Here is a 23,058-nt window from a genome sequence, read left to right on the forward strand (position 1 = left end):
CAAGACAGGCGCAGCAAACAGAGCAAACAGTCAACCAATATCGAAAAAATAAAAACATTTAGCTACCTCAGGCCGTGGTAGAAAAATACATATATATATATATACATATATAGTTAACGGCTCCAATTCTGAACCACCTGATATGTAGGAGGAGGAGTTGTGAATCAATTGATTGCCCCAATACAACGCATCGACCACGCCCTCAATCGAAGTAGCAAAGAGCTACGAGAATACCCCGGGGAGACATATAATACTCCGCGACTTATATATATAGCCGTTCCAGTTGTGCGCCGCGCGGACCATATTTTCCATCTCATCTTTCGCTCTCCTTCAGGTTTTATTACTTTATTTTTCACTGGTATATTCTGTATCTTCGAAGAAGGCGGAGTGAGAGCAGCAGGGGAGTTGTCGTTTTGCGCCGCTTCTTTTTCGTCTTCTTCTCCTTTTCAGTTTTATAAGTCGGGATGGATAAAATCGCGCAAACTCCGTTCGTACGGGAGTTAGCTTCCAGTGGTATGTTGACTTGAATTTTTAATGCATTTATCTAAATGCGACCTCGTAAGAGGGAATCCCCAATTGTATCTTTCGATTTTTTTTTTTTTCTTTTTTTTTTCTTTTTTTTTTTTTCTAAGCACATACTCTGCGAATCAAATCTACGAGAGATCAGAAAGACTAACTCTCGTCACTCGTCTCTCCAGATAAACGAACCCGTGACAAGGCCCTTGAATCCCTAACCCGCTTCATTCAAAGCCGGATAGGCCTGCAACTTGTCGAGCTATTGAAGATATGGAAGGGGTTATTTTACTGTATGCGCCCCCTTCGGACTTTTCCTCCCCCTCCGGGTCTTCCAAAATTGAGAACGCCAAATGAAAAAACCCGCCAACCCCAATCCACCCAATTACTAACCAAAAATATGAAATCCCTTTTCAACAGGCTTCTACCACTCCGACCGCCCTCTCACCCAACAATCCCTCTCCCGCTCCCTTTCCTACGCCCTCGTCCCCTCTCTCCCTGAACAAACCCTCCAACCATTCTTGCGCGCATTCTGGATAACCATGTCGCGTGACTTCCACTCGCTGGATAGACTGCGGCTGGATAAATATCTCTATCTGATACGGTGTTATGTGGGTGTTGCGTTTGATGTGTTTTTGAAGAAGGGGCTGGCGGGGGTAGAGGGGGAAGCGAAGGAGGGGCAGGGGAACGGGAAAGGGAACGGGACAGGGAAAGAGAAGAGCGCTGGCAAGAAGAAAGGGAGTCTAGGGAAGCGAAAGAGGGGTGGGGAGGTGGATGAAAATGGGGAGGCGGATGCTGAGTCGGGTGACTCGGGGGTCTGGAAGGAGCTAGGGATATACCTTGATATGCTGGAGGAGGGCCCGCTGTGTCCTATTAATTTTGACCCGGCTGGTGACGATGGCGCCGAGGACCCTGCTGTGCGAATGCATAAGGGTCCCGATGGGCTTCGGTATCATTTATTGGATATTTGGCTGGATGAGATTGAGAAGGTTGCTGTTGTTGAGGTTGAGGGGGACACTGAGGAGGATGGCAATGATGATGATGATGCTGAGGGGCGGGATAATGATGGTACGAAGGAGAAGAAGACGAAGAAGCGGTTGAAACAGGGGGTGCCGATGGAGTTACTTCTTCGTCCGATTGTTGGGCTTCAGCGGAAGAGCATTTCGAAGCTGGTTAGAAAGCGGGCTGGGGAGGTATTAGATGATGAGAGGTTGGTGGAGTGGGGGGTGAGGGAGAAGAAGGATGACGATGACGACGACGACGACGACAACGATGAGGAAGAATGGGGAGGCATTGATGGGTGATTTTTTTTTTTTTTTTTTCCCTTTCTATTATTCTGAATCATTCATTTGCCGGTGTTTATTTGGCCTTGTTCTTTAGAACTTTTGTGGTGTTAAATGTGACTAGGTAACCCCCTTTGCCATGATAGAAGGGGTTAGTTAGTTATTTCACATTTCCTATCTGTATCCACTACCCAGCCCCTTGAATGAGCATGTATGGATGTTCTAGTCATGTAAAGAATATATACATAGAAGAGCATTAGATACATGCGAGAACAAGAGCACTAGCCCATGTCTTTCAACTAATGTAGTTTGGGCAGATAGATTCCTCGCCCGGTTCCCCGGGGAGGGTAGGGGTGTGTGAAATGCCATCTCGAAGAAAAGGAAAAATCGCGCTGCGAAAAAAGGGAAAAGAAGTGTACCACCACACTCAATAAACCTATTGAGAAACGAATCCTACCATCCCGTACAATTCACTCTTCATGAAAAAAGAATTTGAAAAAAAGCCTGTGCTTATCGCTAGGTGTTTATCCACAGCTAAGAGAAAAAAGAAATGCAAAGAATGGGACGCAGTGTACAGAATGCTTATATAAATAAAATGGAAATTGGAAAAGAATGAGAAGGAGAAGGAGAAGGAAGGACGGAACGATCCTGTTTCTAAAAGGGGTGTTTGGCTGAGGGATTGGTGGAGTGAATAAGGGTAACTTTGGTGACATCGGTGAGAAGAAGGGAAGTGAAGTAGCCAAGGAGGAAAAATATTAGGAAAAAAGGAATGGATGTTTTATCACAACAAAAGACCATATAGAAAACTCAAACCCATAGTCTAATGCATCGCATTGGGGGAATACAAAAAAGGATAAGGTATCGCAGAATAAAGATAAGATAGGGGGGATATGTAGAAACAGCATTATCTCAGGGGGAAGAAAAGGGAAAGTGAAAGGAAAGGGATAAAAAAAAGTTAAGAGAAAAATCGATGAAAATCTTGGAATTTCACTGATCGTCCTCACTTCAAACCGATAGTCTCATATCTGTACCCAGATCTGGATAGTACGGTTCCAAGGCCCCTATGAACTTCCGCCTGAAATGGTTCAAACGGTACCCGCTCCCCATCAATGCTGATATATCCATCCTTCCGGTCTCTGGGGATGATTCTGTAGGCTGTAACTTTCCGCACATTGACCTCGGGCATATCGAAGAGTGTGCCATTGTCAACAGCCATAAGCATTTGAAGAGCAGTCCTTCGACTGATATCGCCATTAATTGTGATGAGGTCCATACACCCATCGTTGGGGAGAGCGGTAGGGAAGAAGTTGGCGTCCGCAGCCATGTATGCCATGTTTCCTGCGTAGAAATTTCCCAGTTTGTCGTGTGGTACCAGAGTCCAGCCTTCGGGGAGTGGATCGTTTACGGTGCCATAGCGGAGGGGTGGGAGACCGACACAGTCTGATGATTCTTCACCGCGTAATTGCTCAAAGCTTTTTCTTTCTGAACCGGCGCGGTAGTGATCTTTGATCTGTTCTTTATTGTCGAGTTCAACCTTAACAGCCAGGTCGCAGGGATAGACTGTTTTCCCAAAAAGTCGTACTAGGAATCCGTATGTGAAGCGCGCTTGGCCCATCCACCGGATATTTTCGGTTCCCAGGTCTGATTCAGCTACAATACCAAAGGACTGAGATAAAAACGACACTGTGCGTTTATCGCCTTGAGTGATGGATACTAAATCAAGGGGCGTTCTCAAACCCTTGACAATCCACAGAGCCGCAAGACTGGCACTACCTGTTCCATTGAGATTCCAGCTCATTGCGTTCCCTGATCCGCACGGTAGGTTTGCTACAGCGATTTTCCGCAGAGCTTCGCTTGCATTTGGTTTCTTGGCTAGGCCATTGAACACCTCGTAAGGTATGCCGTCTCCCGAACAAGTCGCGATAACGTCATATGCATCGACATCAAGTTTCTCCACTATGTCGACTGCGTGTCCTCGGTAATTTGTCAATTCGGCATCCACTCGGCACTTCGCAGCAGCGAAAATGGGCTTTACGTGTTTATAGTAATATTTTGCAGCGCGACCTTTTCCACCAAAGGGGTTTATGAGGACTTTAATCCGTTTCTGCCGCTGCGCTTTGCCGTACGCTAAGTCGAGAAGTTTCTCAGTCCACGTTTCGGCTTTTGATTTCTGCTCGAGGCTGACTGGAAAATATACTGAACGGAGGGCGACATCTGTGTTAGTAACTTGGTGGGCATATTCAATTGTAATATAGTCATGAGAAACCTCAGCCCAGAGGATATTGGTATACGGAATAGATCGCGTCGTCAGTGTTCCTGAAGACTCTTCAAAGGAGGAGAGAAGTCAGACAGAATAAATACCGAAATTGAAAAGAAAAATTGAAGAAACCTGAGAATCTAAAAACCTGGGAGAGTGGTAAATCGTACGAGGAATAGGAAAACTGCAGCAACGGCGTTGTGACTTTGACCTCAGCCCTTCATCTACAAAGAAAACGTTGCCCACTATGTCAAAGCACTGCTCGCAAAATTTCTTGGGATCCGGGTATCTAGCACCCTAGGATGCACGTTAACTTACCTGTAACAATAATCGCATCAGCTGCCAGAGTCAAGAGGGCAGTTTTCCCCACCTCCAGCGTTGCGCTGCTGTCTGAGTTGGGATGGAGGACGTCCTCCACGACTGACTGTGTCCCCTTGTTGCCGGAAGGGCCCGCATCGAGAACGGGGGCGCCAATAGTCATAGCTTAATAGATTGCGCTAGCATTATGAGAGTATTTGGCAAAGAGGGAAGTCTGTCGATAGGGATGCTCTAAACAATGAGTAATAAGGAGTAAGAGGAGAGAGTGGAAGGGGGCGATGGGATGGATTGTAGTCGGCTGGCACGAATGGTAGCGCGTCGAGGAGAAAACTGATAAAGGTAGTCCACAGCCTTTCCGACGGTACCGGCTACTAGGTAGGGCCCAGTTTGCGCCTGTTTCAGTCTGCGATATCACTAGTCTGTACGGAGGAGCTCAGCCGGATAAGCTGCGGGAGCGCGGCATGTTTATATATCCAGGGAGACACCGAGACAAGCCTGAGAATCCCAAGGCCAGGCAGGGGCTTGGACTTGGTAAGCATGTGCTTACTGCGCAAGGAACAAAAGTACCGCGATTAACCCGGCACTAACACTGGGGTTGGTTTGGCGATGGTTGTCCTGATTGGAAGAATAGCGGTTGGTAGAAAAAGAAAAGATATAGAAAGTTGAATTGATTGTTCGGCACTTTGGCATTTCGATTATGTCATCTCCAAGCCAGAAGTTGCCGCATGCGATGGTCATTAGCCTTGCATGTGTCTTCAACAACATGCGGCGATACCTAGGTAAATTATAACTATCGCTCTCGAATAGCAATCGGGCTGTATCCTTTTTACCAGGAGTAAATCACAGCCAAACCGGATTTTTAAGGGCATACAATAACTATAGACCAAGATTTCGCCGAATACTTCCCGAAAAGGAAATTGTCGGCATTCCTGTCTGGCAGGTTGTTGTACTGTACAGACGAACGACCCGACCGCGCACTATAAGAGATCCGATGGCCAGCCCGTATGTGTTGTGGAATAGAGCACTAATTAGGACCATCTGAAAAGACTCCCTCCCGTCTGATATCGTTATATAATTTCCATTTTTTATCCTCTATTGCTTTTGGTTTTCCTCGAGCTATCTTCCACCTAATGATAATGATGGTATAAAAATTCCCTCCCTGTTGTGGTTTTATATTCTTCCAATAAAATAAATATGAAGGGGTGGAATGAGACGAATAAGAGGAGTCGAAAATAAAAATATTAATATTAATATTCGACATTGGACAAGGATGATGCCAGTTATATCAGAGGAAGATTTTGGAGACACCCGCACACACATGCACATTCTGGTATCACGCTTCCAAAGAGGCGCACAACATTGTAAGTACGATACCTCGGAGCAAAACGTGAGGAAAAAGAAAACAAATAGTAATTGCCGTTAAGTAAGTAGCAAGAAAGAGAGGAAGAGAAGATAGGTACTGACAAGATTGGACACTTAAAGAAGAAAAAAAGCAATAAAAGAAAACAAAGGGGAAGAAAGCCGCTAGTTTAAGTGAAGAGTTGCAACTTGACGAGAAATATAAAAACATCCTTTTGGTCATTATTAAACAGCATTGGCCTTTAGACCTTTGAGAGACCCCAAACTCAACGCCAGCCCTTGTGACCGACTTCGGATCCGTACAAACCCAGTAATCGGCCCGTCCTCGCCTTGTTTCTCGATGCTGAGATTTGCAAGCGCATCCTCGCCTAGAAGAACAATAAAACAATATTGTTAGTTGAGGGTCCTCAAGTTATGGAGACTAAAAAAGGGATGGGGCGAAAAAAATGAAGAGATGTGAATTAAAAAAAAAAAAAAAAAAAAAAAAAAAAAAAAAAAAAAAAAAAAAAAACTTACCGAAGACGCTTCGGGCATAAAGATTGGCGCTCAGGAATTGACAGTCCCCTTCAAGCGATGCCTCTGGTGTCAAACAGCTCATGTTTGTGCTCTCCATAAGTTGGTGAAGGAACTCTCTCAGCGATTTCGCCTTGGAGTTGATATTAACTTTGTTTTCCCATTCGAATTCTGTCCACATCGTACGGAATTGGGTTTCAGTGCAGTGAGCTGGGTGTATATAGTCCATGATATCTGCTTTAACGTCGTTCAGGATGACCACATGGGTTTCCGTCGAGCTAGCTCCATCGTAGACTACGTTTCCAAAAATCACGCCAGTATCTGTCGATGAAACCTTCACGGTTGCTTGTACGTTTAGGAAATCATGTGGGCCGAGGTTCTGCGTTGTCGGGCGCTCAACCACCTTGAGGTCTCCAAGGGTTGCAAACTCTACCGACAAGTTTTGCAGGGTCTCTGTCGTTTGATTGACGAGCAGGACGTCCAAAACTATGTCGAACTGGTGAACTTTGACATACGCTTCAGCGTAGACTGGGTCGGAGAACCCAGTTAGTTGTACAACCCGACTGAGCTTAGATGATAGGTCTTCATAAGTGGAGTCACCACCAGTGGCCTTGGCAAGATCAAGTTCAATTTCGTCAGCTCCTTCTTCGGTAGATTTCTTAGCGAGCTGGCGGATGGGGATTGTGTCGTCGACTTGGACAGCCGCCTTGGCTTTCTCGTCTGCTTCTTTGGCTGCGCGCTTCTTTTCTTCGACCTGAACCATAGCGCGGAACGCCTGTCTTGTATCTTCAAGGAAAGTCGTTTCTAATTCCTTGTGCTGGGCAAACTCAGCAAGGGATCGAACACAGGACATGATTCTGTCCACGGAGTCCTCGTCGATATGGGCTTTGACAAATTGAGATTGGCCGACCCGAATTATCGAGATCATGATGAGCATTGCTTCAGCGCGAAGAGCATTGGTACGAGCGGAATCTTGGGAGACCTCAGAATGTCTCATGACCAGTTTTGTCAGGGTCGATGACAAGACAGTGGCAAGGAAATAATCACCATCGAGGATAAGCTGTCGGAGCGGGGGTTTCTGTGCTGCTTTGACTGCTTCTAATCTGGCAGCCTCACTGGACTGGCTGGTAAGTGCGCTCTCAGTAGCATATGTGCCGTCTGCTAATACCTTCCTCGAACCTGTTGGAGCAGATGGCTTGGGATGGCCGTTCACTTGGTCCTTCGGCGGACCGTTTTCTTTGGGAACGTCGTCGAGTAAGCGTTGCTCAGAAGCCAAAATCGGAATTTCTCCGAGGCTAGCCCTAATGCGCTTCCAAGCTTCTCTAATATCGTTGGCTTCAAGGGAGTATTCTCCAATTACCCACAGAACACCCCGATAGACTTTGCCTGCCCGTACCTCGCTGAGTGTGGATACTAGACGCTCGATAATGGACGCTCGCAGCTTAGGAAACTTCTCAACTACTTCCTTGACGAAAGAGATCACATCGACAGCAGAATTGTTGTTAAAATCAACGATGAAGTCCATGAGAAGATCAACAACGCTGGCTGCAATTTCAGAAAATTTAATCGCACACTGATGTATCGATTGGATAAGTAGTTGTCGGTATTCGTTGTTCTGTAGTATGTTAGTTAAACTGCGATATTCAATTGGAAATATGAGTTAAAGTTGGTTGTTAATACCTTTTCATATTGTTCGTCAACCGTTTTAGCCAGTTCCTTCTTCAAGAGCATGACGATTTCTTCGACGTTTTTGCTAGACACCATTTCCATTGCAATGCCCAACGCTTTTCGACGAACATCGATATCTGGACTTGATAGAACTCGCAGAATTTCCATTGTGAGGTCATCTAGCACGCCTTCATTCCGTATCCGCAGCTGGTCGACTCTGTCGAGCACAATCAGCTTCACATTGTTATCAGCCTCTTTGATGCTCAACTCGATTAATTTTGAGGCAGCTGCCTTGACCGCTACCGGATTGCTCGTGAGTGCCGTGAGCGATGTTGCTGCTTCATAAACAACGGTACTAGCCCCTGCCTCCAAGAGATCGAAAATCAGTCGGAGATATTTGGCCTACATAACTTTATTAGCCCACGAAAATTTTCAATAAAAGGGGGCACCAACCTTGTTCTGGGTATTTTGGATTGCATCCTTTCTGATAAATTCTAGTTCGACGAGCTGAAGTAATTCATCTGCGTTTGGTACACTGTCAAAAGTAGAGTTAAGATACTCTAGTGCCTTTTGATGGCTGACAGTATGAAGCGCGGCAAAAGCGTTGCGTTTGCAGGTGTGGTCAGTCTCCGATGCCAAAAACGTCTGGATGAGTTCTGGAGCATCGGGAATCAGAGACTCGGAGTGTTGGAATATGGAGGCAACCGCCCAAACAGCATTTTTCCGCACGTATGCATGTCGATGATCTAAGCAGGAACGCGTAGAGGACAGGAGTGGTTCAAGGAGTTCGGGTTCTTTAAGTTTGCACAGGAATCGGAGCGTGTTGCCGCGGATATATTCGTTAGGATGCTGTAGGTCATTCCGGATGCCGTTACTATGCAGGGTAGTCGTTTGTTAATATCCTATATAAAACATTGCGAGGCATGGTCCAATATCATACCAGACTAAGATCATCTCCTGCTTCAATTTGCCATTGCTATCCAGCTTCGGGCAGATCTCGTAGTAGAAGTAGAGTAGTTTCTTCAGCGTCTTGCTCCTGGATGGCATGACGAAGCGAATGATATGCATAAGAAGTTGGGGCATCGGGTCTCCGTTCAACATCACAACCAATATCCGTCTCATGGTGTCTATTTTGGATTCATCTGTTCCTTTCTCCAGCTGCGTCTTCAGGTCTTGCAGGGTAGGTTGGTCAGCAGTATTGTCCTGATGCACCAAGCTGTACGCATTTTCCAGATACGACGCCATTTTTGCTGTTCTCCGCTGCGGCTTGCTAATCGACAGACAGTCAGGCTGGAAAGGCGGTATCTATATATGCGGACCAAGTCAGGGTGAGGCTGGCGGGGAGAATGTCAGCTGGGCGTTCCCGTTAGTTCTAGGGAGGCTCAGGAAAACATACGGCGACGAGTTGGCGAAGTAGAGCCTGGATAGGAAATCGTGACAATGTGCCTGGTCCCCGCCTTAGTCCGAACAATCATCTGCGCCGGTGCAGGGCAATTGGAGGAGAGTGGATAGGGGAACTGATATATCTTCGCGGTGCTGGGCCAATGTCCACCCTGTCCATTTGGAAGAAGGTTGCGGCTACGGGGGCCAGTGTGTGAATGACTAAGCAGGCTGCAACCACTTCAGTCGAAGTCTCCTCTCTGCGGGCTGGGTAAAACCGAATTGAGCAACCAGATACCACCACGCTTTTGCTAGAGGAAGACTGGAGCGAATATGGCAAACTCGAATGAGACTTTCTACGTTCGCTACTAGTAAGAATACTCTCTATGGCCCAGGTCGCCTCAGCTGCTGACAATCCGCGTCCAGCTCAGGTCATTCTGGGCGGTTTGGACATGAGTTCCTAGGTGAGAAAAGCTACACAGCTTCGCTAGCGACCTACCGTTTACTTACATAGTCGCTAGAATTCGATTTTCGATCTCTCGGAGACGGCCGCAGTGCGTCTGCCCGGTATGCGAACAACTCCAACTATCGAAATGACTCCCTGATCCGCAAAGAGAGTATGTTCGGATCCCCCCCACCTAGATCGGAAACCTAGCTAAGCAAGCCATAACAGTGTGCGTCAGCGCCCTGATGATCGCTGAAATCAAGCGCATTATCAAAGAAAGTGAAATTATGAAGTACGACAGACAAAACTGCTCCCAAGTGCTTTCCTTTGACTTTTAACAACTATACAGGGAAGATGATTCGAAATGGCCCCAGAAGAACAAGGATGGACGACAGGAGCTGGAAATCAGGCTGGGGAATGAGCATATTTCTTTTGAGGTAATGAGGCCTGTATTGCAGCGGTTGCGACCTCATGAACACAAGTAAGTGCGTTCACTGACTGCGATCAGACCGCGAAAATAGGATCCCTCGTCGATGTCACCGAGTCGGCTGACCCCGAAGGATTGCGGGTATTCTACTATCTTGTCCAGGACCTTAAGGCTCTGGTATTCTCACTGATCTCCTTACATTTCAAGGCAAGTGGATACGAAATTTCTCTTCCAAGAAATATAGGAGCTAATATTCTTTACAGATCAAACCTATTTAAATATTTCCAATTGATGTCGAACTAACAAAGGGAAAAAAAGAAAATTGAACGGCATGATCTTTCTTATTTATTCTATTCGGCTAGGTACTGGCGTGGCGTTGAAATTGTGAGGGATTGTCCGCTATTCTTTTTTTAATACATTTTAAGGCTTTCTTTGTAAATTAACACCTCCAAAGATGAAGCAAAAACGCGCTCTTCGCTGATTTGACCAGCATACCATCCCTCTGGGCCGAAAGTGTAATTATTTTGCTGTAGAAATATGAATGTAGCACGCCTTTGATATAACATAACCTTAATGCTTCCCCGCGATCGCATGACCCTAGCCGGTCTGGGCAATCGTCGCTCGAACTCTCGGCAACAACCAACTCACTAATCTGGACCGCTTGCTTGCTTGCTGTGTCAACTCCATAGTACGATATGCTCTGAATGCACATCTGGCGTTGTCGCTGAAATCCAATTCTATCTCCTCACTCTCTGCACCTTTTTACTACTGGGTTAGTCAGTCTTGATCTGGATGCTGTGTTGTTTCTACCCGATGCGTTCTTTTTAATGCCTTCTTCGCTCTTGTGATCAATATTTCATTTTATCCCCCATGCCGACCCCTAGCAGCAATCCTCAGTCGACCTCCACCTTATATCCTGTGGACGCCTCTACATCTTCCCATACCAGCTGCCCCCCGGAGACTGACAGGATCGCCACCTGGAGAGCATTGTCGGAGGAGTGCATTGTGCCCAATGCTGACGATGATGCAACTCCGGCCATCGTACAACGCCCGGCGCAGGCGCAAGTAGACCTGCCGCTAAATTCACATTCGCAAATTGCCCCTTCCCACCCCCGGGCCACCGAGATATCCTCGCAGGCATCTTCCGAGAAAATGGATTCAACAGACGATGATGTTGGGATGGAGTCGCCAAGCCCCGCGGCCAGCGTGTCGTCGGCTGAGGGAGCTTCTTCGGCCCAGACCTACCCAACTTCACCCTCCTCATCCACCACGATCCCATCCATGGACTACGATTATTCCAATGTTAGAGTGCGTAGAACTCTCCGTAAACTCCTCCTGTGATACCTCAGCTAATCTGTATAATTTTCAAAAGCTTCTCCCCAGTCACTGTTCGTCCTTTCTCAGAGCGGGCAGCAAGTTCGTCGGAACACAGCAGTCAGACCGCCAGGTATACAATGTGGACGTTGAAATCAAACATGTTGATATGGCAGAATCATATCTATGTGGATACCTCCGGATTCAAGGTATGTCCTGGTGTCGAAACTTCCAAGGTTACTTGGCTTGAGAGATATCTAACCAGAGCTCCCGAAACTCTAGGGCTTACCGAAGACCACCCAACCCTCACCACCTACTTCGAAGCAGAGATAATCGGCACAAAATACACGTTCCTAACCAAACATCAATCGTGGGGTGCTACTGATAAAACCGACCTGAATCACTGGGCCCGGTTCCCCTCCTGGCGGCCGCTAGCAAGGTCGGCCAGGAAGTCGGAATTCACATATAAGAATTTTATGCAGCATCCGGACATCTTCATGAGGTGGAAAGAGTATTTCCTCGTACCAGACCACCGTGTTAAAACCATCTCAGGCGCGAGTTTTGAGGGATTTTACTATATCTGTTTTAATCAAGTGGAAGGGACGGTCAGTGGGATATACTTCCACGCAAAGAGCGAGAAGTACGTACCTTTTGTTTCGGTGTTTTTCCATGCCCCGGAAATTTCCAAATAGAGTCAGGGCCTGGAAAACAAATTTGCTAACTACGATGTTTTCTTTTTGTCTTCTACAGATACCAGCAGCTTGAGCTTAAGCACGTGGATAACAAGGGGTGTTTTGGGGCCATCGAATTCCGCTAGGTCCGTGCCGGAGTTTTATAAGTCTTTGGCCCGACACGGCCGATCTTCGGGATGATGCATGAACTTTGCATCTTTTTTGGTCTCGATGTTTGTCTAACTCCCCGGTTTTAGCCATGCCTTGTACTAGTTCATTCATCGTCGGCATTGGGCTACCCGTCCGATTAAAATTATCGTGTTACCCGTGTTTGGGCTGGCTTGGTCGATATCAACACCAAATCTTTGTCAAGGGAGTAGGTGTCCGTGGGTTGGCGCAAAGATTTCTTTTGCATTATTGTTTTCTTTCATGACACTATACCATTCTTCCCTTTACTGCTATTTGGTGCCGTCGTTGACGTATCGGTCCCCTTTTCACCTTTTGTGTGTCTCTTTTCCTCCATTTTCCCTCCAACTTACAGTACTACTGAAGGTGTGCATGTTTGCTCTCCTCCCTGAACTCCATCCCGTTTCCGAACCTTTTGTTCACTTTTATCTCCCAGCTGGTCATTTTTTTTTAATATATAACATAGTCGGATGTTTGGCGTTTCGGTGTTTTCTCATCTATCTCCTTTTTACTTTCATCGACACGCGCTCCGGCTTGACTTTGTTGACTAAAATATCTACTGCCTTCTTTTCTTCTTTTCTTTTCTTTGCGAACTACCTACTATAATCTTTTATTATACATATAACTGAACAGACCCAAAATCAGCATCATTCAGAGTCCTTCTACTCCTATTTCAATTTTACTCCGTTTTGTCGAATACCTTTCTAAGGCCGAAGAAGATTGAGTTTTATCCCGAGATTCGTACACACGCAAATTGACCTGTCAAAGTAAATTTATTCCTGGTTTGGTGCGCGGTTTGGCTGAACCGTGACAACGGAATTTAGCTGTTTCTTTTTTCGTTTTATCGCCTCTGGAGATTTCGCAATATCATACATCTATAAAGTCAAGACTTTAGTCTTTCTAGATAACCGATGTAGAGATTAATAACTGGGGGCATTCGTTTCTAAACGACCACCCTTGCTCCATGCAACATTTAGACGCTCCGAGGGAACTAAAAAAAGACATCCACCACCTCACAGCTGGAAGGCTTTAAGTAAAGGAAGCCAGGGAGGGAGTTCCGTCCGCTTATATATTTTTGTGTCTCTCCCATCTCCCCATCTCCCCATCTCCTTCGTAACTCAAGGGATACCACTACCATTTAACCCTACTTTTCTCAAGGGGTTTTTAAACGACTACAAATCATTGAATGGCAGAGGCGGGTTAGCCGCTAGCGTTCCTCTTATTACTGTCAATTACTGTAAACGAACACGAAGTGCAAAGATCCCGGGAGGTTGTAGGTCTCATTGATAGGTATCTTAGTGCCCAATTTTTATTCAGCATGTGATTCACCTGCTCATAATTACGCCTCTACAAGTACTTGGTACGCTTCACCTCTGTCCACGGGAGCAAAATCCACCCAAAAAAGGGAAGTAAAATAAAATCTCAACGCTCAAATCATATAGTAAGGGCGAAAATGACTGACTATACATGAGGAAAAGAGTTCAAAATAGCAAAAGAGCAACTGCATATATACATCCACCACCCGTCCCTCCCCAAACTTAATAGATGTAGCATTTGAGACTCTTCGCTTTGAATTTGAAGACTGCGGCACCGGTCCAGCCATAAGTATCTCCACTCCAGATGGGGCATCCCTTCCTTGAATAGGCTGTGCACATGCAGCTGCCAGAAGACGAGGCAGCGACGAATGGTTTCCCGTTCGAGGACACCAGGTTGACGCAGGTGCCCGCCTTGGTGTTGACTCTATAGCAGTCTGTTCGCCTTTTGTTCTTGCAGACTACTGGTTTGCAGTCGCGCCATCCACGTTTGTCAAGGTCTAATTTTTCCACGAATTGGTGTAATTTTTTTTAGCTTATTTACGTAAAAACAGGGGTGATGGAATTTTTTTTAAGAAGTTTGGAGTGAATGTGTATCTGGTGTGTCACAGTGGTTCATCTACATACCTCCTTCAGAGATTGGTTCCAGGTCGGCCTCGGTGAGGGTGACAACCTGTAGGTCCTCTCCTCCTGCATCGTCAGGAGAGGGGATAGCAGTGGCGACAGCAGACCCAGCGGCGAGCAAAGCCGTAAGGAAGTAGAGGGCTGAGCGCATTTTGTTGGTGATAATGGACTTTTGAGAGATTTGGGTGCCGAGAAACTCGCGGGTCAAGAAGATTTAGAATAAGCGTAGTGAATATTGAGAAGTGCTTGCTTGCGATCCAGGAACAGCTTTGGAGGATGGGAAACGACCTCTTATTTATAACTTCTTCAAGCCCCGGCTCAGTTCATAGCAGGCCCTCAGAATCTGTGACAGGAGGCCACATCGAGAGATTGGCCTGATCCATGGTATAAGATGGCAGTGGCTGCAAGGAACAAACACGAGCAATACCGGATTTCTAGCATGGTCCTTTATTCAATGAAGTTGTTTTGGGACTTTGCATTGGGGCCTCCAATTAGATAGGGATCTATACGAGGGAGGTTCATACTGCTGCCAAGAAGCGCATACCAGCCCTGCAAGCCCGGGCTCAGCAAATATCTCGAGCTTGGCTGGCCAACAGCATGCCAGGGCAGGTCCTGTGACCGCGAAGGCACATAAATGCAGAGATGCGCCGATGAGTGTAGCCTTATCTAGAAGCTTCACACCCGCTTCGTATCTAACGAGCTGGAGACAGGATTTTGATCCTTCATTCGGCTGGGCGTGCTCTCCAGCCTAGAGGCATTCGGCGCCGCGCCCTGAAGAACGGCCACCAAGCAACTCATGTTTACGGTAGAAATTATTTGGACAAGAACGTTACATCCAATTCCCTGTCAACATTGATTTTGAGGTTAGTGAAAGCTGAAAGTAGAAGTTGACAGAGGGCACGAGTGTATGCATGCCTTTCTGTCTGGCTGTGCCATGCAATTGACTTTGAAGCAATGAAGCAATTGTCATTCTGGGCATCGCAGTTCCGTGTTGGCAGCCGATACATACATCAGTATGATACAGATATAGAGCTGTAGTTGGTTGATATCTCTGCGATAAACGACGATCACAAGCGGGCAGCCATGTTGGTCTTTGTAGGTGTCCGTAGCCGGGCTAGGCTGTCGATCCAAGCCGCCGACAACCTTGACGAAACGACCAGGAACAGTTATATAAGAGCAGCATCCCAACCACCAAACCACATCTTCCGCCCGGATTTGCTGTTCGTATTGCGGCATCTGAAGCAGGGGCTTCCATTGTTTCAATACATCTGCTTAGCTTAACCCCGTAACGCCCCACAATCCTTCAGCAGCTTAGCCAAACGACCGCAATGATGCCCGTCCTCCTCCGCCTACTTACGGCCTTGGGCCTTATCCTGATTGTTCACGCGTAAGCAGAATAAACCCCTATCTACTCAGGGCCTCTCTACCCATCTCTTAAGAGAGAACTCTGATCTCCCACCCCAATTGGGTCTGTACAATTGACATGTGCGCTACTGACAACATCTATAGCGGTTACTCCGCCCACGAGCATTCCATATTATACGGCAGCGCTCACTCCGTTCCTCTCGATATCATCCTTGAAACTCTCGTTGCTATCATATTCGTTACACTTGGTCTGGTTCTAGGGTCTGAGAAGCTGCGGCCGATTAGTTGGAGTGTATGGGCCGGCGAGATTGAGAAGGAAGGAGGCGCGCGCAATCCATTTCGTGGTTTCGAGGACCGAATAGGGTTTTGGGATGTGAGGGTGAGTGGGTGCTTTTTTTTTTTTTCCCTTATTTCGTTATATTTTTTTCATTTGGTGTAGTGGATATTCCTTTCCCCCCGTTTTTGGCTGACGATGCGCTATTTAACAGGATAAACGAAACGAGTTTGCAAAGTGGGTACGGGAAGAGGCTGCATCTGGGACAAGGTCATGATTTTTTGTTGAATGCTTGTGTTTTATTTTTGCATGTGAAATGCCACACATGGAATAGCATATTACACTTTTTAAATTTGATAGAAATGGTGAGTGAAAACACTCTATGATATCTAACAGGTTTATATTTCATATTGAAACATTACAAATTTTGAGTGAAGCAAGCCATAGCTTGCATCATCTTAAACAATTCCAATACCCACATTTCAATGCTTTTGTGACAATGTGGTCTTGGATTTGACATAACATTACACAACAATATTTGCAGGGACGATGCCGTGCGATATCTTGAGTGTCCAGCACTCCCATATCGCGGACATCATTGCACAATGTGTCTCTTTGGTCAACGTTGCAACCATTCATCTGAATACTAGTTGAATGCCGGATGACCTGGCATGTGTCCCGGTTAATATCTAGGAATGCGACCGGAGACAAACTCTTCGTGTATCTATAGATGAGGACGAATGCGGTTAGTCCTGTGATGGTTCACGTCGGGTTAAAATTGGCTCGCAAGACGACTTACATCGACTTGTTGAGTTACCGCAATTCCGGTACTCCTACTCTTGGGGACGGTCGGAGCAGGTGCTGAATGGTAATCATCCAGCTCCACCAGTGGCTTGTTTCCCCCGCTAGACGCGTCCGATAGCGGAATGCTATTTTTGTTCTTATATCCTTCCATTGAGGAATATTCCCTGCCGTACGAGCGCTTGGTGGCTCGTTCTTTACGATATATGATGGCGAGGGCAGGAAGGCACCCGATAATGACCGCTAGATGACGAAACCGACCGACGATTTAGTTTATGCAGTGAGAATATGAGCAGAGCTGTAACTACTTACCTATGCCTGCTTCGAGAATTCCCCAAAATGCCAGCCACGAGCTGCTCGGCGTGCTGTTATTTTCCGCCTTTGTTCCGATCTGAACAACTCGTATGGTGGCCATCGCAATGCAAATGATGCCAACGCTGAAGAGAGCTCCAAGACTTGCTTTCTGAATGAACGGTAATCGGAGCGACCACAATAGTTTCACGGGCAAGGCCATGACTTGATAATGATAGTTGTGAGCATTGTTTCTAATCCAATTGGGACTGTCCGCTGAATTCTGAATGCTGAGACAACTCACTCATAATGTCTGTGATCACGTCAACCGCGAATGAATAATACAAACTGGCAAGCTGGGCCTTAACTTCCTTGGGACTTGAACATCCAGCTGGGTTTCACGATAGGTGGTAAGCGCAGCACACTAGGTATATTTGGGTGGAATGCATGTTACGAACTGAGACTGAACCATGCTGATAAGCTGCTGCAGGAGGTCAAATTGGAGATGATGCATCCTATTAGATTCTATATCTCGTGTGTGAGTCTAGCAAAATACCCATGATGGGGGAGAGACTATTAGGGAAGGAGAGAGGGCCATACCAGGGCAGTGAATATCAGAACCGCCCACCACAGACGAATTTCGGTTTTCAGACGGGACAACAGACGCCGGTACAAAACCAGCAGACTAAACTTGACCGACCACAGCGATACCCAAAGCAAGAGTGTCGTGCAGAAGAATATCTTTTTGATGAATAGCACATCGTCCACGAACTCGGCATATGCAGGTCCGCCGGCCAGGAAGGCAGTAAGTCTATATAAACGCGGCATAACAATGAGGTAGAGGGTCGTCATTGCGAGGAAAGAAAGCCATGACAAGACAACGAACAAATCTTCCAGTTGAAGCGGGACCGATTTCCAAAACCGCAATCCAAACCGCCCAAAGAATACGATGCTGGAGAGAGCTATCATCACATACCCCGTCGATGCCACTTGCGATTCAGTGACATAATTCTCTGAGATCGCCATGGTGATCGTCGAAGGACCCGCTGCCTAACCTTTGGAATTTGCGATTCTAGGAGCCAAAGGTATACACGGGGCGAGGAACAGAGTGAGATTCAAGAAATCTCAGCACAGCGACATTCTCAAATAATAAGCCATGAAAATTATCACACTTCCACGGTAACACGGCTTTCAGCCCTCGCATGGCCCCCCCCGTGGCAGAGCCGGGCGACACCCATGAATTTAATAATATTACTCCACGAAATCTTCTCCTGGTGCTGAAGATTTTTGGTGGCTCTGATCCTGGTTTGTTGTCAGTGGGAAACCCTGCTCATTTTTGCTTGCCGGCCGGCGTGCTGGTATCGTTATCCTATGTGAGTAGACCTCACCATTAATAATTGTCAGCTTACGCTGGTAAACCCCTTTATTTTCGTTAGAACCCCCCTAATCTTTTTAGTGGCGTGCTAACCATCACCGGTCCGCGTCTTCAAACACCCTAATAAAGCATACAAATAGGAGAGGTAGCTTCCTTTCTTAGTATTATTACACATAATCTCTGCCGCTCATTCTATTACAAGATGGAATTACTTTGCTGCTGCTGCTCCACCTGCTGCTGCTTCAGATTACCTCTTGTACAAAGTGATTAATATGTGATCAACATTGAGATATTCTTCTTTACAGTCTTGGATGGACCTATGAGAGGATATTTAATCACCTTGAGATAATGTATCAAGGAGTTCAATACACTTGTGAACTTGGAGTGCTACTCCTAAAAACCATGCTGGTTGTCTTAGGCCATGTCTATTCTGAGAAAAGGTTTCAGGAACAATCAATAAGGTTGGTTATACACAGTGTAATATGAATATATGATTATAATATTCAGTATAGCAGTGCTAATCTTTCTTTCTTTTCAACCTTCTACTCCGTAGACATTCTATCACAAATGAATACTCCGTCTCATTCACGGGTGGATACAAATGAATACTCCGTCTCATTCACGGGTGGATACAAATGAACCCTGGCTCGGGCTTGAAATTGATGTAAGATGAAGCTCCAGGACATGCTGTAGCAGAGACTTCTCAAGATCTTCAAGAACATGGAATCCTCCCTATAGATTGACGAGGCTATCCCCCTGATCTGAACTCAATTAAATCTGTATGGAATCTTACGGAGTACTCCGTAGTGAATACAGGAGAATCATGAGAATGAGAAAAATCTTTCTTATGATGCACTTGGAGAGATGATTAGAAATGTCTGGACCTATAATCTGTACCAGAGAAGCAGTTACAGAAGCTTATTAATTATAGTAGAGATGTCTGCTTGCTGTTAGGTAGGGGGTGACTATACAAGATATTAATATTATTATTGATTTCGGGCCTGTTCAGTGCGGCCGTGTGTACTCGTTCTTTTTGTACAGATCTCCACTTTTTTTTTAAAAAAGTACAGCCCCAATATCACAACTGTTCGGTGGGCAGAGCATCTGTACTAATATTACAGCTGCTTTTACAAAGTATAGATGAAAAAGGCTAGGTGTTCAGTGGATTGAGCAGCCGTACTGGCATCTTTTGTCAAGATCTTATGAATAAGCAGTATTTAACTTCAACAGTGTGTGATGGTGTAGAATAGCACTTTTAGAGACAATATAGTGTAGAATAGCATTCATAGTGGAGGCAGTTAACTAATATTGGCTAGAAAGAAGCTCACAAAAACACATTCTTTTTGAACTGACTCTGGACTCTGTTCAAAAAGAATGTGTTTTTGTGAGCTTCTTTCTCCATCTCATCCTTCCTACTGCGTACAGAAGAATATTGGAATAGTGTGGTGGCACAACGCCGGCTTGCTACTAATAATTGTAAATACACTATTTTTAATGAGATCCACTATTGCGTTCAAAAAGTACGGACGCACCGAACAGGCCCTTCATCTGATATCTCATCTCATGGAGAGAATGTTGTCTTCAAACATGAGAATGCCACATATACCCCCATAAGTATGGTTAGCATGCAACTAAAATATTAGGGGGGCCCTAACAAAAATGCCGGGTATACCAGCGTAGACGCCGGTGAAAGACTGGAAGAACGTTGGCATTTTCCGAAATGCGAAGCCTTTTCGATTGATAATTATTATTATTACTAACTAATTATTATTCTTCAATTAAAAATGTATGTACATAGTCTGAGACAATGATTATCTACCTGAGATTTTCAACAGCTCGATGATATCAACTTTTCAAACATTCACATACAGACACTTGATACAGCCCATCCCAGGGGTTATTAATAATAATAATTAATTCTCCGTACGCTGTAGGGGGCTGTCACCCTGCTAGCTGCTTAACTAGCTTTCCTAATTAAAAGCACTAAAACAATAGCACCAAAACTATCTAATTCTAGTTAAAGCCCCTAATCTTTCCTCGTTCGTTCGGGATGCGATTGATAAGAAGAAGGAGAAGGTTTGGGCAAGCTCTGGGTGGTCGGATTATTATTTTGCCGGTCTGGAAACAAACTCTGCAAACGCGACCCATTCCAGTGCAATTCCGTCATGAGCTAATCATCGCAACAACCCGCTTGTCTTCGATCTATATCCTCTTCCCAAATACCACCACTGTGTTAGGACGTTGGAACACCCTGACAAACATCATGATCAATGCCGTGTTGGTCTTTAATAATAGTGGTCAGCCACGACTGACCAAATTCTATACACAACTGGTATGCCAGGCCATCCTGCCAACGTCACCCCTGTGGCACTTCAACATCCTTTAGGTATCTTGAAGTCTAACACCCCACCCTGTTTCAACTAGGACACCCAAACACAACAATCCCTCATCGCTCAAATATACAACCTCGTCTCCCAACGCCCCTCTTCCGCCTGCAACTTCCTCCCACTTCCCCCGCTCCTCGCCGAGGGCGCCAGCTCCAACACCTCCAACACCAGTTTCTCCGACGCCCCCACCCAAATCACCTACCGAACATATGCCACCTTATCATTCATCCTAATATCCACCTCGACGGAATCGCCTCTAGCCCTCATCGACCTGATCCAAGTCGTCGTCGAAGCGCTGGACCGCCTGTTCGAGAACGTGTGCGAGTTGGACCTGATATTCGGATTCGAGACCATGCACGCTGTGCTTGGCGAAATGATTGTTGGCGGGGTTGTGGTGGAGACGAATCTTGAGCGGATCGTGCAGGGTGTGAAAAGTCAGGAGGGGTCGAAGGGGAAGCGGAGGGCCGTTGAGGCTGGGAGCGGGGCGATTGGAAGGGCGGGCATTCCAGGGCTAGGGGTGCCTTGGAGATGACATGGAGGCGAGGTCTTTTCACTCATGTAGATGTTTCTGCGTTTCATGTTTCTTGCTGCATGTGCTGTGGATTGGTATTTTGGACACAGAGCGTGCACGATGGGCGTTTGGATGGGTAGATCATGGGTCAACTGGTGTTTATGGGATATATTGCTTCGTTTAGTTCTCTTACACTTCGCGGCCGATCTTTACATGAACATACTTTATTCCTTCCACGTATCTTAAATTGGAGATGCAGTATTAAATTCGACTACTTCGCTTGTACCTACCCCGTAATCCGTACCGTACCTGCTCCAACCGCGATTCGGAGCTGGGCGATGTCATGCTTAGTCATCCCGCAAAGTTAATAACGTGATTAGGGCAACCCTCGCTTAATTTTCCAGCGCTAAGCCCAACCGAGCTATGCACATCAGCTTCGACTTCATCTTGAGTTTGATTCTTCTCTTCTTCATTCCTCTCCTTGTCCCCGTCAACCAACGAATTCACGACAACACCGACAAAATGGTAAGATCTCAACTTCCTACATGATATGTGAGCCCTTCTTGGGCCTCTGTAGTGTCTTGACTTGATTGTCCGGACAGGCATTGCAAGCTCAGTGAAGTAATTTTTCCGTCACTCCAACATCCAGACTCTCTGCGAGAGAATGGTGTGGAATGGCGATGACATGGCTTGAGTCGATGAGCAGAGCAGAAATGCGAAGCTCGTGGTCTCTCTAGAGTTCAAAGAAGATGTAGTATCTGGTGAACAAGATTCGCTGATGGTCTTCTTTTCTCAATGATAGCCTCCCAAGGGAAAGAAAGTTGCTGCCGCCCCCTTCCCCCAGGGGAAGGCTGGTGCTAAGAAGGCTCCCAAGGTATGTAAAAATTTCTTCCTCCCCATCAAGCTCATCGCTATTTGCCTAGTCGAGCGGAATCCGAGTAACTATACATTCGTTTCTAACTCAATTGAACCAAATTGTAGAACCCTCTTCTTGAGAAGCGATCCCGCAACTTCGGCATTGGCCAAGACATCCAGCCCAAGCGCAACCTCTCGCGCATGGTGAAGTGGCCCGAGTATGTCCGCCTCCAGCGCCAGAAGAAAATTTTGAACCTCCGCCTCAAGGTTCCCCCTGCGATCGCCCAATTCCAGAATACATTGGACCGCAACACCGCCGCTCAAGCCTTCAAGCTCCTCAACAAGTACCGCCCAGAGTCGAAGGCTGAGAAGAAGGAGCGTCTACACAAGGAGGCCACCGCTGTTGAGGCTGGCCAGAAGAAGGAGGACGTCAGCAAGAAGCCTTATGCCGTCAAGTACGGTCTCAACCACGTTGTTGGCCTGATCGAGAACAAGAAGGCTTCCCTCGTCCTCATCCCCAACGATGTCGATCCGATTGAACTTGTTGTTTTCCTCCCCGCCCTCTGCCGCAAGATGGGCGTCCCCTACGCCATCATCAAGGGCAAGGCCAGACTTGGAACTGTCGTCCACAAGAAGGTAGGCCAGCTTCTTAACACATCAAACGAAACAATATAATTTCGCCGGTACTAATATTTTCTGTCAAAACAGACTGCTGCCGTCCTTGCTCTGACCGAGGTCCGCGCCGAGGACAAGACGGAGCTCTCTAAGCTCGTCTCCGCCATCAAGGAGGGTTACAGCGACAAATACGAGGAGAGCAAGCGCCGATGGGGTGGTGGTATCATGGGTGCCAAGGCCGTTGCCAAACAAGTCAAGAAGCGCAAGGCCATCGAAAACGCCATTAAGATTTAAAATAATCTTTCCTAGCACC

The 23,058-nt window shown here is 46.4% G+C and overlaps 9 protein-coding genes across 10 annotated transcripts; 5 read left to right on the forward strand and 4 right to left on the reverse strand.

The window, feature by feature from the left end:
- Positions 1–15: 15 nt before the first annotated feature.
- BDBG_00263 (ribosomal RNA processing protein) lies at positions 16–2,637 on the forward strand. The gene is made up of 3 exons (XM_031719815.1): positions 16–513; positions 699–806; positions 934–2,637. The coding sequence occupies exons 1-3, from the start codon at positions 465–467 to the stop codon at positions 1,815–1,817; spliced, it is 1,041 nt and encodes a 346-aa protein (XP_031575705.1). The 5' UTR covers positions 16–464; the 3' UTR covers positions 1,818–2,637.
- On the reverse strand, positions 776–5,015 carry BDBG_00264. 2 transcript variants are annotated; one of them, XM_031719816.1, is made up of 3 exons: positions 4,372–5,015; positions 4,224–4,277; positions 776–4,121 (listed from the first exon to the last, which is right to left on the reverse strand). In XM_031719816.1, the coding sequence occupies exons 1-3, from the start codon at positions 4,532–4,534 to the stop codon at positions 2,797–2,799; spliced, it is 1,542 nt and encodes a 513-aa protein (XP_031575707.1). In that variant the 5' UTR covers positions 4,535–5,015; the 3' UTR covers positions 776–2,796. The 2 variants fall into 2 exon arrangements, with proteins under 2 accessions (XP_031575707.1, XP_031575706.1); XM_031719817.1 differs by lacking the exon at positions 4,224–4,277 and having other exon boundaries at positions 1,803–4,121; positions 4,372–5,004.
- Positions 5,016–5,357: 342 nt separating this feature from the next.
- Positions 5,358–9,508, reverse strand: BDBG_00265 (coatomer beta subunit). The gene is made up of 6 exons (XM_002628973.2): positions 9,308–9,508; positions 8,852–9,245; positions 8,365–8,785; positions 7,924–8,313; positions 6,247–7,858; positions 5,358–6,098 (listed from the first exon to the last, which is right to left on the reverse strand). The coding sequence occupies exons 2-6, from the start codon at positions 9,154–9,156 to the stop codon at positions 5,956–5,958; spliced, it is 2,871 nt and encodes a 956-aa protein (XP_002629019.1). The 5' UTR covers positions 9,157–9,245; positions 9,308–9,508; the 3' UTR covers positions 5,358–5,955.
- Positions 9,509–9,522: 14 nt separating this feature from the next.
- Positions 9,523–10,731, forward strand: BDBG_00266 (protein mago nashi). The gene is made up of 7 exons (XM_031719818.1): positions 9,523–9,662; positions 9,718–9,755; positions 9,813–9,908; positions 9,965–10,028; positions 10,086–10,173; positions 10,245–10,370; positions 10,427–10,731. Exons 1-7 carry the CDS (start codon positions 9,625–9,627, stop codon positions 10,439–10,441), a joined length of 465 nt encoding a protein of 154 aa, XP_031575708.1. The 5' UTR covers positions 9,523–9,624; the 3' UTR covers positions 10,442–10,731.
- Positions 10,732–10,741: 10 nt separating this feature from the next.
- BDBG_00267 (vesicle-mediated transporter Vid24) lies at positions 10,742–13,276 on the forward strand. Its single transcript, XM_002628975.2, has 4 exons — positions 10,742–11,471; positions 11,536–11,686; positions 11,760–12,117; positions 12,228–13,276. The coding sequence occupies exons 1-4, from the start codon at positions 11,034–11,036 to the stop codon at positions 12,292–12,294; spliced, it is 1,014 nt and encodes a 337-aa protein (XP_002629021.1). The 5' UTR covers positions 10,742–11,033; the 3' UTR covers positions 12,295–13,276.
- A 177-nt stretch (positions 13,277–13,453) lies between these two features.
- Positions 13,454–15,357, reverse strand: BDBG_00268 (uncharacterized protein). The gene is made up of 3 exons (XM_002628976.2): positions 15,187–15,357; positions 14,275–15,114; positions 13,454–14,147 (listed from the first exon to the last, which is right to left on the reverse strand). Exons 2-3 carry the CDS (start codon positions 14,420–14,422, stop codon positions 13,873–13,875), a joined length of 423 nt encoding a protein of 140 aa, XP_002629022.1. The 5' UTR covers positions 14,423–15,114; positions 15,187–15,357; the 3' UTR covers positions 13,454–13,872.
- On the forward strand, positions 14,973–17,515 carry BDBG_00269 (uncharacterized protein). Its single transcript, XM_031719819.1, has 5 exons — positions 14,973–15,134; positions 15,232–15,658; positions 15,781–16,019; positions 16,125–17,430; positions 17,493–17,515. Exons 2-4 carry the CDS (start codon positions 15,600–15,602, stop codon positions 16,127–16,129), a joined length of 303 nt encoding a protein of 100 aa, XP_031575709.1. The 5' UTR covers positions 14,973–15,134; positions 15,232–15,599; the 3' UTR covers positions 16,130–17,430; positions 17,493–17,515.
- Positions 16,593–18,028, reverse strand: BDBG_00270 (uncharacterized protein; the record flags this gene model as incomplete). Its single annotated transcript, XM_031719820.1, has 6 exons — positions 16,593–16,634; positions 16,710–16,954; positions 17,024–17,227; positions 17,307–17,393; positions 17,461–17,527; positions 17,603–18,028. The coding sequence occupies 6 exons, from the start codon at positions 18,026–18,028 to the stop codon at positions 16,593–16,595; spliced, it is 1,071 nt and encodes a 356-aa protein (XP_031575710.1).
- Positions 18,029–20,640: 2,612 nt separating this feature from the next.
- On the forward strand, positions 20,641–23,039 carry BDBG_16076 (60S ribosomal protein L8; the record flags this gene model as incomplete). The annotated part of the gene is made up of 6 exons (XM_002628980.2): positions 20,641–20,709; positions 20,802–21,281; positions 21,687–21,800; positions 22,078–22,149; positions 22,257–22,766; positions 22,839–23,039. The coding sequence occupies 6 exons, from the start codon at positions 20,641–20,643 to the stop codon at positions 23,037–23,039; spliced, it is 1,446 nt and encodes a 481-aa protein (XP_002629026.2).
- Between the last annotated feature and the right edge of the window lie 19 nt (positions 23,040–23,058).

The sequence above is a fragment of the Blastomyces gilchristii genome, assembly GCF_000003855.2.
Source record: "Blastomyces gilchristii SLH14081 genomic scaffold supercont1.1, whole genome shotgun sequence".
In the NCBI taxonomy this organism is placed as follows: Eukaryota; Fungi; Ascomycota; class Eurotiomycetes; order Onygenales; family Ajellomycetaceae; genus Blastomyces; species Blastomyces gilchristii.

Excerpts from the sequence above, each read along its gene's own strand:
- BDBG_00263 (XM_031719815.1), top strand. The coding sequence starts at position 465 with ATGGATAAAATCGCGCAAACTCCGTTCGTACGGGAGTTAGCTTCCAGT. Across the intron at positions 514-698 it reads ACGGGAGTTAGCTTCCAGTG|ATAAACGAACCCGTGACAAG; the intron begins GTATGTTGACTT and ends TCGTCTCTCCAG. Across the intron at positions 807-933 it reads ATGGAAGGGGTTATTTTACT|GCTTCTACCACTCCGACCGC; the intron begins GTATGCGCCCCC and ends CCTTTTCAACAG.
- BDBG_00264 (XM_031719816.1), bottom strand. The coding sequence starts at position 4,534 with ATGACTATTGGCGCCCCCGTTCTCGATGCGGGCCCTTCCGGCAACAAG. Across the intron at positions 4,278-4,371 it reads TGATGCGATTATTGTTACAG|ATGAAGGGCTGAGGTCAAAG; the intron begins GTAAGTTAACGT and ends TTTTCTTTGTAG. Across the intron at positions 4,122-4,223 it reads CTGCAGTTTTCCTATTCCTC|AGTCTTCAGGAACACTGACG; the intron begins GTACGATTTACC and ends CCTCCTTTGAAG.
- BDBG_00265 (XM_002628973.2), bottom strand. The coding sequence starts at position 9,156 with ATGGCGTCGTATCTGGAAAATGCGTACAGCTTGGTGCATCAGGACAAT. Across the intron at positions 8,786-8,851 it reads CAGGAGATGATCTTAGTCTG|TAACGGCATCCGGAATGACC; the intron begins GTATGATATTGG and ends TACCCTGCATAG. Across the intron at positions 7,859-7,923 it reads TTGACGAACAATATGAAAAG|AACAACGAATACCGACAACT; the intron begins GTATTAACAACC and ends AACATACTACAG.
- BDBG_00266 (XM_031719818.1), top strand. The coding sequence starts at position 9,625 with ATGGCAAACTCGAATGAGACTTTCTACGTTCGCTACTA. Across the intron at positions 9,663-9,717 it reads ACTTTCTACGTTCGCTACTA|CTCAGGTCATTCTGGGCGGT; the intron begins GTAAGAATACTC and ends ATCCGCGTCCAG. Across the intron at positions 10,174-10,244 it reads ATGAGCATATTTCTTTTGAG|ACCGCGAAAATAGGATCCCT; the intron begins GTAATGAGGCCT and ends GACTGCGATCAG.
- BDBG_00267 (XM_002628975.2), top strand. The coding sequence starts at position 11,034 with ATGCCGACCCCTAGCAGCAATCCTCAGTCGACCTCCACCTTATATCCT. Across the intron at positions 11,472-11,535 it reads ACGATTATTCCAATGTTAGA|CTTCTCCCCAGTCACTGTTC; the intron begins GTGCGTAGAACT and ends AATTTTCAAAAG. Across the intron at positions 12,118-12,227 it reads TTCCACGCAAAGAGCGAGAA|ATACCAGCAGCTTGAGCTTA; the intron begins GTACGTACCTTT and ends TGTCTTCTACAG.
- BDBG_00268 (XM_002628976.2), bottom strand. The coding sequence starts at position 14,422 with ATGCGCTCAGCCCTCTACTTCCTTACGGCTTTGCTCGCCGCTGGGTCT. Across the intron at positions 14,148-14,274 it reads GGAACCAATCTCTGAAGGAG|ACCTTGACAAACGTGGATGG; the intron begins GTATGTAGATGA and ends TGGAAAAATTAG.
- BDBG_00269 (XM_031719819.1), top strand. The coding sequence starts at position 15,600 with ATGATGCCCGTCCTCCTCCGCCTACTTACGGCCTTGGGCCTTATCCTG. Across the intron at positions 15,659-15,780 it reads CTTATCCTGATTGTTCACGC|CGGTTACTCCGCCCACGAGC; the intron begins GTAAGCAGAATA and ends CAACATCTATAG.